We start from the raw sequence: 12,975 nt of genomic DNA, 5'->3' as shown, positions 1-12,975 counted from the left end.
CATCTCAAGGGGAGCCCCATGCATTGCCGTTTTGCCGCTTCTATTGCCACTAAGTAGGATTTAATATGAATTCTTACTAGTGTTCGATCAGATTCGGACCGGCCGCAAAGGCACAACATGATCCAAGGCCCCAGCGGCAGCCCTATCCCAGGCTTCCACTAGGGCTTCGGTCGAGTTGTGAGCAAGGGATTCAGGAAAAGTCCCAAACGCCATCAGGAACCTTTCGGAGTCCATCAGGTCCCTGGGGCGGAACCATCTAGTCGGTTCCGCCTCCCTGCGGCGAGGGGTAGCGGTATGGAAGTCAAGCCTGATGAGAAAATGATCAGACCATGATAAGGGTTGAATAGAAATATCTCCTAAATCTAGATCATTCATCCACTGCCCAGAGACAAAAATCAGGTCGAGCGTGTGTCCCCCATTATGGGTGGGGTCTTGAATTAACTGAGTTAGGTCCATAGCTGTCATGGAAGCCATGAACTCCCGAGCTGACTCGGATGTCTCGCCAATGGAAGGCAGATTGAAATATCCCAGGACCATGAGCCTGGAGAAATCAACCGCCAATCCAGCTAATACATCCAGCAGCTCCGGCAGGGCCAATGAAACATAGCAGGGAGACAGGTATGTAACAAAAAGGCCCACTTGAGCTCCAAGGCCCCACTTCACAAAGAGGGACTCACACCCGCCTATCTGAGGCACAGTGACCTCCTGAGGTCTGAGACTTTCCCTGATAACCACCACCACCCGCCCCTGCCCTGGGCTCTCGGCTGGTGAAACGCCCGGAAGCCTGGTGGGCATAGTTCGCTAAGGGGCACACACCCCTCATGGCCCAACCAGGTCTCCGTAATGCACGCCAGGTCCGCTCTACCCTCTTGTATGAGGTCGTAAATGAGGGGAGCCTTATGTACCACGGATCTGGTGTTAAGCGACACCAGCCGGAGGCCAGGGTCCTGTAATCCCGAGCACCCGGGGGTGCGAGAAGGGTGATGAGGGTCGGAACGTGTGATCGCTCTTAAACAGCAAACCCGCGTCCTCCAAACATCATTTGGCCCTCGGCCCCCACCATATCTGCCTCTCCCACAAACAGTAGAGATGGTGAACCCCCCAATGGAATGGCTTAATGTCTCCCCCGGAATCCCAACCCTTCCTAGCCCTCCCAACCCGCACCCATTAGTTAGCTCTGGCCTGTGCCATGGCAGACTCCCCCCCAAGCCTGTCTGAGCCATCCGAATCAACCCCCCCCTCCCCTCCCTTAAAATTTGGTTTAAAAACCCCTGTAAAAAACCCTTAAGCAGTCTCTTGTTCGCATGCCACCTCTCGGGATCCCAAGATCCGTCATTAAGGAAGCGTCTTGATAGGTCAGAAGGCCATCCCCGGGAAAGGGGGAGTTCCCGGAGGGAATAAAGTTTTGTCGCAGTATAGCATAGAGGAGAGTGTGGCATCAACGAAACAGGATGACATCATGGAGAGATGAAGCAAGGAGATGACATGTCCACGGGGGGGCAGCCGGCAGTGTTCAAGGGGGTAGCAGGAAGCTTATGTCCATCATAAAAATAGTCGATGTTGGGGACAATATGTAAGGGTAACGGACAGCTGTCCAAAATCACAGCAGATGGTAGCTTGCGAGGTGGTGAAGCGGCCAGTGATGGCGGCAACGAGGACAGCGGCGGCATTGGCAGCTGCTCCAACTTCAACTCCAACAGCTGAGCTCCGCTCACGCCAGCCGCACTCACATCCATCGCCAGGGCCGCACTCCGTTGACCCAGTCCATAATATCACAGGAGGGGGGGCCCAAATGGCACAGTATGGTGGCCCAGGCAACGGTGGCAACACCGGTGGGGCACAGCAAAGGACCTCCCCCCCACTCCAACCGCGCCCACGCCAACTCCCGAAGCCACCTTCCGCTGGCGTTAGTATCCATGCCAGCTGCCTCAGCCCCTCTCCGCTGATCTAATTTATCATGTTCATAAGCAAGGAGGGGGGGGAGCAACCGGGATAACACCACAGCGTGGTGGGGCGGCAGCTGTAGAGACCCCAGACCAGGCATCCCACCACCACTGCCGACCACACCCATGCCAGCTGCAGAGACCCCAGGCCGGGCGTCCTGCCACAGCTGCTGACCACAACCATGCCAGCAGCTGCTGACGCTCTCCATTCTCCTTTCACCGCTAACCCCCCATTTCACTCACGATGTTCCGGCTATAAGGCAGGACATCGCAGCTCAAGGGTATCCCCCGAGGTCCCAGGAAGTTCTCATAGCTGGACCTGGAACCAACAATGGAATAGGGTACCCCTGCAAGCCCCAAGACAGACAATCATCTCCACGAAGCTCTCCTCAAACACGACAGGACACCATCTTGGGCATGCATAGTGCAGTGGGGCTTACTCTGTAAGTAGCTGTCTTTATTGCTGGGTGTGGTGTGGTCTGTGCTGTGTTCATCCTTGAGATAGTGAAGTACAAGCAATTAAAGTCTTGCTTTCTGTGTCTCTCCTTTGTGCAGGTTGTTGGAGCAAGTTGGTGAGATGGTGGTGCAGAAGACTCAAAAAGGAGAGTAATTTTCCTTTTCTATTATTTTGTGTGCTTGTTTCATCCTAATGCAGTGCATGCAATTAAAGTCTTGCTTTCTGTGTCTCTCCTTTGTGCAAGTTGTTGGAGCAAGGTGGTGAGGTGGTGGTGGCAGAAGATGCAAAAGAGGAGAGTAATTTTCCTTTTCTATTATTTTGTGTGCTGGTTTCATCCCAATGCAGTGCATGCAATGAAAGAGTTCATTTCTGTGTCTCTTCTTTGTGCAGCCCATTCATTGAAGTCCATGATACTGAAGACTGACAAGAACAGTCATCTTCCTTCTGTAAGTAGCTCTTTTACTGTTTTTGTACTTATTTTAATCTTATTGTAGTTCATCCATTGGGGCAAAGAATTCAGTGACATCGTCTTGGCCACTCCCACCCAGTCACATGGCCGGCAAACCACTCCCACCCAGTCACATGGCCGGCAAGCCACTCCCACAAAGGAGGCCACACCCACAGAGTAGGTTCCAAAAAATTTTGAAACCCACCACTGCTTCCAAGCCAGGAGAAAGGCATTGGAAACAAAATGGAGCCAGGAAGCTGATTGGAACCAAATGGTTTAAGGATGAAGCTGACCACATGGAGTTGAGAGTGACGGGTTTTTATACCTTCTCTTGGGCTTTGAACTTGAGCTTCCTGTTCCTGTGCAAGAAAATGTATTCTATTTGGTGTTGCCGGACTCTCATGGTGCCATGCAGAAATCCTAGGACAGTGATGGCGAACCTTCATGCAGAAACATCACACACATACGTGCTCAGCAGGGCCACGATCTGGAAAAGCCAAACCTCAGGGTTCTAGCGCATATGCGCACCTGACAATCAGCTGGCGATTGTGCATGCGCTGGCCAGTTTTCGGTACTGCCCAATGCAAAGGGATTGCATTCCGGAAAAGCCAAACTTCTGGGTTCTGGAGCACATGCGCACCCAACAATCAGCCGGCCAGTTGAAAACACCGGTTTTCAGCACTGCTGCAGGCACGAAGGACAGCTGATTGTCACATGTGCATGCATGCCAGAAACCCAGAAGACAAACAGGCAAGGCCGTGCGTGCGCGGTGACTTGGCTTTGCATGCCATTTTGGCCACGTGTGCTATAGGTTCGCCATCACAGTCCTAGGAGTTTGTCTGAGCTAAGTTTGGTTGAAGCCTAGAGGGTGATGCAAAGTGTTTAGGAGACTGTGCAATATTGTATAGCTCTGCTGCAAGATGGTAGAGGGTTATTCCTATTATGTCCTAAGGCAGTGGGTCTCAACCTTCCTAATGCCGTGACCCTTTAATACAGTTCCTCATGTTGTGGTGCCCCCAACCATAAAATTATTTTCTGTTCTCCGTGTTTTTTCGAAAATATGTGTTTTCCAATGGTCTTAGGTGACCCCTGTGAAAGGGTCGTTCAACCCCCAAAGGGGTCCCGACCCATAGGTTGAGAACCGCTGTCCTAAGGGGTCATGTCTTAATCCCATCATCCTGGAGCTGGAGGGCTTTTGTTTTGTAAATAGGCTGGTTCCAACTTACTCAAAGGACACAAAAACCTGAGATTGAGTCTGCTTTCTGTCTTTTTATTTTAAAAAATTGTTTCTCCACTTCTCATCCAGGGATATATAATATTCTGCCTTTTTAATATTTCTGAAAATATTTCATTCTTCTAGGAGAGGGATGGGAGCCTTCCCACACATCAAATCCATTTCCCTTTCTTAATTTTCCCTGCATCTGTCTGTGGAAGTAATCAGGTTGTCCCAATGCTTTTGTCAAAAGGCAACTTGGTTTTTTCTTTCTTTCTTTCTTTTCCTCGAAGACATTTTGTCTCTCATCCAAGGAGCTTCTCTTCAGTTGGGAATTGAAGAACTCAGAATGGAAGAAGCTTCTTGGATGAGAAGCGAAACGTCTTCGAGGGGGAAAAAACAAAGGAAGGCCCGTGGCCTCTTGAAAAAGAACGTTTGGGTTCGCTTTAATCTCTACGTTTTTGGCGAAAAAAATCTCCAACTTTTGAAGCGGGAAACTAAATGTAAGGGGGGAAATTCCCTCAGAACTCTTCGCTGGATACCCCCTTTCTAAGCATTTGTTGCACTGCTAAAATCTACAAAAAAGGGAGGAAGTTGACAATCAAAGAGAAATAAAAATGAAGAGGATTCTGAAATTGCCATAATTAATAGCATTATTGCTATTGATCTGTCCAGTGTGGTCCCCAGTAGCTTTATTATTAACTTCAGTGCTAGAATATGCACAATGCCACAACTCTTTTTCCTCCCTAAGATTTCTTTTCTTCTTCATTACTGACATGTTGCTGCTAGTTGCAAAGTCGTGTCTGACCCATTGCGACCCCATGGACAACGTTCCTCCAGGCCTTCCGGTTCTTTACCATCCTCTGGAGTCCATTGAAGCTCACGCCTGCTGCTTTGGTGAATCCATCCAGCCACCTCATTCTCTGTCGTCCCTTCTTCTTTTGCCCTCCATCTTTCCCAGCATTAGGCTCTTCTCCAGGGAGTCCTTCCTTCTGATTAGGTGGCTAAAGTATTTGAGTTTCCTCTTCAGGATCTGGCCTTCTAAAGAGCAGTCAGGGTTGATCTCCTCTAGGACTAACTGGTTGGATCGTCTTGCAGTCCAAGGGATTCATAGGAGTCTTCTCCAGCACCATAGTTCAAAGCCTTCAATTCTTTGGCACTCAGCCTTCATTATGGTCCAAATTTCCCAGCCATCCATTGCAACTGGGAAAACCATAGCCTTGACTATATGCACTTTTGTTGGCAGGGTGATGCCTCTGCTTTTTAGTTTTCTGTCTAGATTTCCCATAGCTTTCCTCCCCAGGAGCAAGCATCTTTTAATTTCTTGGCTGCAGTCCCCATCTGCGGTGAGCTTAGAGTTCAGGAAAGTAAAATCTGTCACTACCTCCATTTCTTCCCATCTATTTGCCAGGAATTGAGAGGGTCTTAGTTTTCTCAATGTTGGGCTTCAAGCCAACTGACATACACTTTTGAAATTCTATGGATAAGGATAGGTTACTAATGCAGCACACAAATAGGGAACACTTTTAGGGAATAAAAACTAGAGTTCTTAATATGTTCAACTTCAACTTATAAATCAGTCAAGAAGTAGTAAAGTGTTGATTAAAAATAAAACCTTAAATGGCTGTCTTATCAAAGAAGGAGCCTAACATGCTGTTATCTTTCTAGACAGGGTTCGGGCGGGAGCATAATTTGGCTACACATTCCTTTTATGAAAGTTCAGAGAATCTGATGTTATTAGCACAATCTTTTTACATGGGTATTTTAAATCAAATCTATAGACAATTCAGTATGTAGGAGTGAATAAAAAGTTGGGGTAAGTGGAGGGAAAAACAAACACATACTTTTAATCTTTAAAACACGGGTTCACCATGAAGTCAAACATTATAAATGAGGGAAGTGTTTTTCCCACCATCTTATTTTGCACCGGCCCAAAACAAAATATGAACTTGTTTTGCAAAGGGTGGCACTGACTATATACAAATGCAACAGCAGAATTATATTCACATAAAATAAATAACTGAGATGCCTTTAGCTCTCCAGAAGAAATTGTTTACAGATTGTTTACACGTTAATACCTAAAAGCAAAATGAGAGGTTAATTAAGTCCATCTGACCATAATCATTTGGGAATTTTTATGAATTTCTGTACCAAAGATCCATTTAGAGAACGAAGTAAATAAATACATAGTTTGCTTACAACGAGACACACATTTTTATACATGATGTACGTAATTTGATTGGTTAGACATTGGAGGACAGTATTAAAATGTGTACATTTATTCCACCCGCATGTAATAACTACAGGAATACTACGGTACCTACAAAAGCATTACCTAATTGTCTGGAATAATCATAAGTCCGTAATATTAATTAGAGAAACTAAGCCATCTGAATACCTTTAAATATATATTACCTGGGATCATTCTGCTACATGAGATAGTTTTGATATCCCAAAGCAGCTGCTTGCTTATATGAATTTAATTTAATTTAATTTAATTAACACTACTCAGTTATTGCCACAGAGTAAAATTCATAATTAATTATTCAACAATGAAGAAGGTCCTATTTCTTAAGGGTGCCGATACAATGGTCAAGTAACAGCTTTTCTAGCAGAATAACGAGGTTGTGTTTTACAACCATCTATATATTGGGTGCCTGATTCAACTACCCAGGTTATCCAACATCTCATCTCCCTTCAATTTTCGAATTTATTTTTCGGAGAGAGAAGGGGCAAATAGCTGTTTTCATTGGTTCTTCACCAGGTTAAGATATTCTTTAACGTAGCCCATTTAAATGCACTTCCCTCATCCATCCTAAAGGACAGATTTTCAGCATCCCAACCAAGCCTCTGTTGTTACACCTCCCACAGCTTAACACTGTGGCACCATTCTTCTAGTTCTGTGATGGCGAACCTATGGCATGCGTGCCACAGGTGGAACGTGGAGCCATTTGTTAGGGCACACGAGGCGTTGCCCTGTTAGCTCCAGCATGCCAGCTGACTTCAGCCTTCACTTTTGGCCATTTTCCACCCTCTGGAGGCTTTCCTGAAACAGGAACGAACTTCCGGTTTGTGCGTTGGGCCATTTTTTGGCTTTAGGAGGCTTCCTTGAAGCTTCCGGAGGGAGCTAAACGGCTCTCCGGACAACCCGGAAGTTCAGGGGGAGGAGGAGACCATTTTCACCCTCCCCAGGCTCCTAAAAAGCCTCTGGAGCCTGGATAGGGTGAAAAACGGATCCATCGTGAGCAAAAAGCGGGGGGAGGGGGGTTGTGCATGCATGCGCAGGGGGTCACATGCATAGAATTATGGGTGTAGGCACTCCCACACACAACTCCCCTGTGCTCCCCCCGTTTTTGGCACGCGATGGCAAAAAGGTTAGCCATCACTGTTCTAGTCTGGTTTTTTTATTATCAGGCTAATAAGGAAAGCCAGCTGGATGACTTTGGGCTACTCCCTCTCTCTCTCAGCCCAATTTACCTCACAGGGTTGTGGTTGTGGGGAAAATAGGAGGAGGAAAGCGGATTGAGTATATTCACCACTATCATTATTTGTAAACACAGATAGATGATAGATAGATAGATAGATAGATAGATAGATAGATAGATAGATAGATGATAGATAGATAGATAGATAGATAGATAGATAGATAGATAGATAGATAGATAGATGATAGATGGATGGATGGATGGATGGATGGATGGATGGATGGATGGATGGATGGATGATAGATAGATATAGACAGAGACAGACAGACAGACAGACAGACAGACAGACTGACTGACTGACTGATTAATTGATTCAATATTTAAACATTTGAGAAATGGTTAAGAAAGACACATCTCTAAGCACACCGATTCCAGTAAAATCTGTATTTTTTTAAATGAGCATTAGAGAGAATATTGAATTTGTTAACAATCACAAGCCACACAACAAACTGTCTTGAACTGCACAAATTTCAGTTAAGTGAGAATGCAAAAAACTGCCTGAAATATGGGAGATTAATACTTAAGAATACGGACTATTGGGAGTTGCTTTCCTAAACTGGACAAGGGGTTGTTGTATTTAGCCAACACTTGACATTTGCAAATGCAAACAGAAATTCCAAAAATTCCAAGGGTTATCCTTGTTGACTCAAGAAGATTTGTGATTTAGTTCTACATTAACTCTGACCTGCATTTCCAAAATCGGATTTGATTCCACAGTGTAGGCCAGGGGTGTCAAACTCAAGGCCCGCGGGCCAGATCTGGCCCACAATGTATTTAGATCTGACCTGCAGGGGCGTCCCGATCTACCCAGTGTGAAGAGAAATATAAGGCCAGTGTGACTTCAGACTGCTCTACCCAATGCAAAGAGGAAACATTCCAGCAGTTTGGGGAGTGGTGTCAAGCTGGCCATGCCCACCCAGTCAGCCACACCTACCCAGTCGGCCATGCCCGGGCGGCCCCCCGAGGTCAGCCACAGCCCAAATGCAGCTCTCAAAGAAATTGAGTTTGACACCCCTGGTGTAGGTATAGGAGGGCAGAATTTAGGGACAGAGCCAAAAGAGGGATCAACCTAGAAGCCACAAGTGAACTTAAGTCAATCTCCACCACCACCACCACCACCACCACCACAAAAGTCTTTGGCTCTTATCTAACTCCTTAGCACAGGCTAACCATTAGTTGAGAAGATTCCTGCACATAGGCTTTTAGCAATGAATCAGCTGAATTGAATCTTCATTACATGGACCTGTTTTTTCACACCTTGCAGTAACCTCCTCCTACTTGCCTCCAAACGCTTACAACTCATTTTGTAGTATATTCTGTCAAAATATTGAAATCATGACTTTAGCTCAAAAGTTCATCATTTCCCAAAGCGATCCAGGCCTAAAAGCAGGAAGCATTTTTTTTTTTAAAAAGAGATTAATTTATGTTACATTATTTACTTTGGCTTTACATGTTTCAGCTTTTGTTTTTAAATTGTATTGCATTAGATTGCTTTTTATTGTTATTAAACCCAGCGGAATGGACAGAGAAGAAAAATGCACAAAATGGACGCCTTACCCTCTGATGTTTTCCAGCGTTTCCATAAATCCTCAATGGTGATGTGCTTATCTTCCCTGTGCAAGTGGCTGTGCTTATTAGATGCATCTTTATATTTCATATCTTCTCTGATAAACTAAAAAGAAAAAAGAAAATTCTGGTATGAAACACATTATGTCAGGCAAGTTGTAACAACGCAAAACAACGGTGCTCAAATTATTCACTTCCAGGTTCAGACAGGCAAGGAATTTCCTTGTATATCTAATCACTAGCTGGATACCCGTGCTCCACTAAGTGATCAAGCTCCTTTCCTCTCCCCTTCTCTCCCTCAGGCTTGTCCCACGGGGGCCTCTCCTATCTTATCCTGTTCTCTCCCTCAGTCTAACTCCTTAGCATCAGAGCATTTTTCAGGTTGGTAAGGGGATTAGAATGTCTAAGTTTAGGGCTGGATGAGTCACGTGCTGTCTACACCCAAGTGGCAGTTGGAACAGAGTTCTTTTCAGGTGGGGAGGGGGAGTAGAACATGTAACACCTTAGCATCAGAGCATGTTAATAATAATATAAGAAATACTAATGATCTGATGGTCATTTCGAAAAATCCTTTCTTAGTAAACACCTAGAAGTCAAAAGGAACCTATGTGCCAAATTTCAAGTTTGTAGGCTTTACGTTTTTGGAGATTTTGTGATGCTGCTTGAGTGGTATTTCACTCTTATATATATAGATTATTTTTAATCATTTATTTGGATAGTTATTTTAAAAAATTGAAAATAATCCCTAAGCAGGGATGGACAACATCACCACCTAATATCATTTATTTATTTCAAATATGACACAACTGGACAATATTTATCTTGGTCCATACGTTACAAATACATTACCAACAGTGAAGAGCAACAAAAATATAGAGGAGAAAATAACTGGAATATGGACTGAAGCAATTACAGGTTGTCCTCAACTTGCAACCGTTTATTTAGTGAACGTTCAAAGTTACAACGGCACTGAAATAAGTGACTCATGACCCTTTTTCAAGCTTACAACCGTTGTAGCATCCCCATGGTCACATGATCAAAATTTGTATTCTTGGCAACTGATTCATATTTATGACGGTTGATGTGTCCCGGGATCACGTGATCCCCGTTTGTGACTTTCTGACAAGCAAAGTCACTGAGGAAAGTACTTCACTTAACAACCATGTTACTAAATTTAATAACTGCAGTGATTCTAAACAACTGTGGCAAGAAAGGTCGCACAATGGGGCAGAACTTCCTTTAAAAACTGTCTCGCTTAGCAACAGAAATGTTGTGGTTGTAAGCGGTGGTGGGATTCAAATAATTTAACAACCGGTTCTCTGCCTAATGATTTCTTCCAACAATCAGTTCACCAAACTGCTCAGAAACTTAACAACCGGTTCTCCCGAAGTGGTGCAAACTGGCTGAATCCCACCACTGGTTGTAAGTCGAGGGCTAGCCACCTCTATACAAACCTGCAAATCCTCCCACACAATTCAATAGCCTATAATTATAATTATTCCTATTCAGCAAAACCACCATCAAGAAGAAATTAATTAAATTTTAGAGCAGACAACTAAGACACAACTAAAAATGCAATGTAACCAGTGGTGGGTTTCACATTTTGTTACCATCTGTTCGCTGCGGGTGCATGCACCATCTCTGTGCATGCACCTGGCCTTCTACGCATGTGCTTTGCTGGTGCGCGCCTTCCGTGCATGCACTTGCCCTTAAAAACGTGCCTGCGCTTGCCCTCAAAAACTAAATAGGATGGCAAACAGCCGGGGTGGGTACTGCTTCAGCTGAACCAGTCCGAACCGGCTGAATACCACCTCTGGTTGTAACCCTCAGAATTCCCTACTTTCTTGAAGCAGAAATCTATGCTGGATGGCACTACTTGTACATGTTAATTAATCTGTATTTGTACATATACTGTAGGTGAAATTGTAAAGCTTCTACAATTACATGCTTGATGGATGATGACTTCATAGACATGTCCAAGTAGAATATGAAATTAATCTGTCTTTGCCCATTTCCTGGGTGGAACTAACCTTCGCTATAGCGAGCATTCTTGTCAAAGTCAGCACTAAAGTTTTATACAAGGACAAGAACAGACTTGCAAAGTATGTGGCAATTATAATGCTGGGGGGCTACAAGTTATTACAGTAAATTGTAATAATCTCCAGATTGCCAATTTCAATTTGGCTTTATCGTCTGATCCTTGTAGAGCAGGTGTGTGTGTGTGTCAAACTCAAGGCCTGTGGGCTGGATCTGGCTGGCGGGGCCCGCCTGGAAATAGCAAAAGACCAGCCCACAATGCCTCTAGTGGTCAAAATGAGGCATGGGGGGGCACGGGCCGCCCCTCTGCAGCATGTTTTTGGCCTGGACGGCCTCCTGCAGTACTCAGACGGCCAAAATGGTCTGCAGGGGGGCACCCCATTTTGACCGACAAAGTGCTACAGGAGGCGTCCATACCATCCTCCCCCCGGGCCGGGGAGAAGAACTACAGTGTTGATCCAGTCCTCTAAGAAATCCCTTATTGTAAGAAGTACAGGTATTTCAGAGAATACAGGTTGTCCTCAACTTACAACCGTTCATTCAGGGACCAGGCAAAATTACAACATCCCTGGGGAAAAAGTGACTTATGACCATTTTTCTACTTACTTTTGATTGTGGCAGCCTTTCCATTGTCAAATGATTAAAATTCAGACACTTGGCGGCTAGCTCGTATTTATGACAGTTTGGAGTGTCCCAGGATCATGTGATTCCCTTTTGAGTCCATGGAGGAGCCAGATTCACTTAACAACCATGTTACTACCATGTTTCCCTGAAAATAAGACAGGGTCTTATTTTCTCTCCCCCCGAAATAAGCATATGGCCTTATTTTCGAGGAAGTCTTATTATTTTTGAGGTGCAGGAAGCAGCAAAGTTCACCTCATGGCTGCTACAATATTTTCAGGGAGGGCTTATTTTGGGGGGAGGGCGCATGCGCTCAAAAGCCCGATTGGGTTTATTATCTGGGGGGTTATTTTCAGGGCAACAGGGCATCTTAACAACCACACTGTTTCTCATAACAGCTATGGCAAGAAAGTTCGTGAAAAGGGGCAGAGCTCACTTAACAAATGTCTCGCTCAGCAACAGAAACTTTGGGTTCCATTGGGATCATAGGTTGAGGGCCACCTGTACTCCAATATTGTTATTTCACACTCACGTAACGCAAACACGCTTTCAAACTTACGTACACAAAAGGCAGTTGCTGAAATTGTTAACAACACATGCCACTCGTCCAAAACTGTGACAGTCGCAACATTTTCAATGCGCTGTACTGAATGTTAACATTAGCGAAAGCTATATATGCAGCAGAGCAGATATCATTTTGCACATGTTGATGTAAAAGATACAGTGCATTGCTATTATAAATTCTTCAAAAAAAAACCATAAGTAAATAGATAAACAAAAATAAGGCTCGGCTAAATCTTTCCTAACCACATTTTAATAAAAGCAAGAGAATTTTGGTTTGCTTTCCTTAGTATGCCAACATGCAGTCAACCCCATTCCTCATTTTATTTATCAACTTACAATCACCATTGAGCCAAAACATTTAAAGCAACACAGTTGTTAAATGGGTTTTGCCCCGTTTTATGCCATAATTGTTTAAGTGAATACAGCAACTGTTAAGTAAGTAATGCAGTTGTAAAAATGGGTCTGGCTCTCCCATTGACTTGTCAGAAGGTCTACAAAAGGGGATCACATTACCCTGGGAGAACCACGACCGTCAAAGTTATGAGTCAGTTGCCAAGTGTCTGAATTATTATCACGTGCTGCAACAGTCATAATGTAAAAAACAGTCATGTCACTGTTCTAACTTTGGAAGGTCACTAAAC

General features: G+C 44.6%; 1 protein-coding gene across 1 annotated transcript in view; it reads right to left on the bottom strand.

The window, feature by feature from the left end:
* The window catches only part of STIM2 (stromal interaction molecule 2), a 119,187-nt gene that overhangs the window by 32,096 nt on the left and 74,116 nt on the right, over positions 1 to 12,975 (bottom strand). The window contains exon 3 of the mRNA XM_081958906.1: positions 9,104 to 9,218. Within this exon, the coding sequence (XP_081815032.1) occupies positions 9,104 to 9,218 (115 nt within the window). The remainder of the gene's footprint in view (positions 1 to 9,103; positions 9,219 to 12,975) is intronic.

This window comes from Natrix helvetica (assembly GCF_964273705.1).
Source record: "Natrix helvetica genome assembly, chromosome: 7".
Classification (NCBI taxonomy): Eukaryota; Metazoa; Chordata; class Lepidosauria; order Squamata; family Natricidae; genus Natrix; species Natrix helvetica.
The sequence above is the reverse complement of the archived record's forward strand: the minus strand, read 5'-3'. Positions and strand labels throughout refer to the sequence as shown.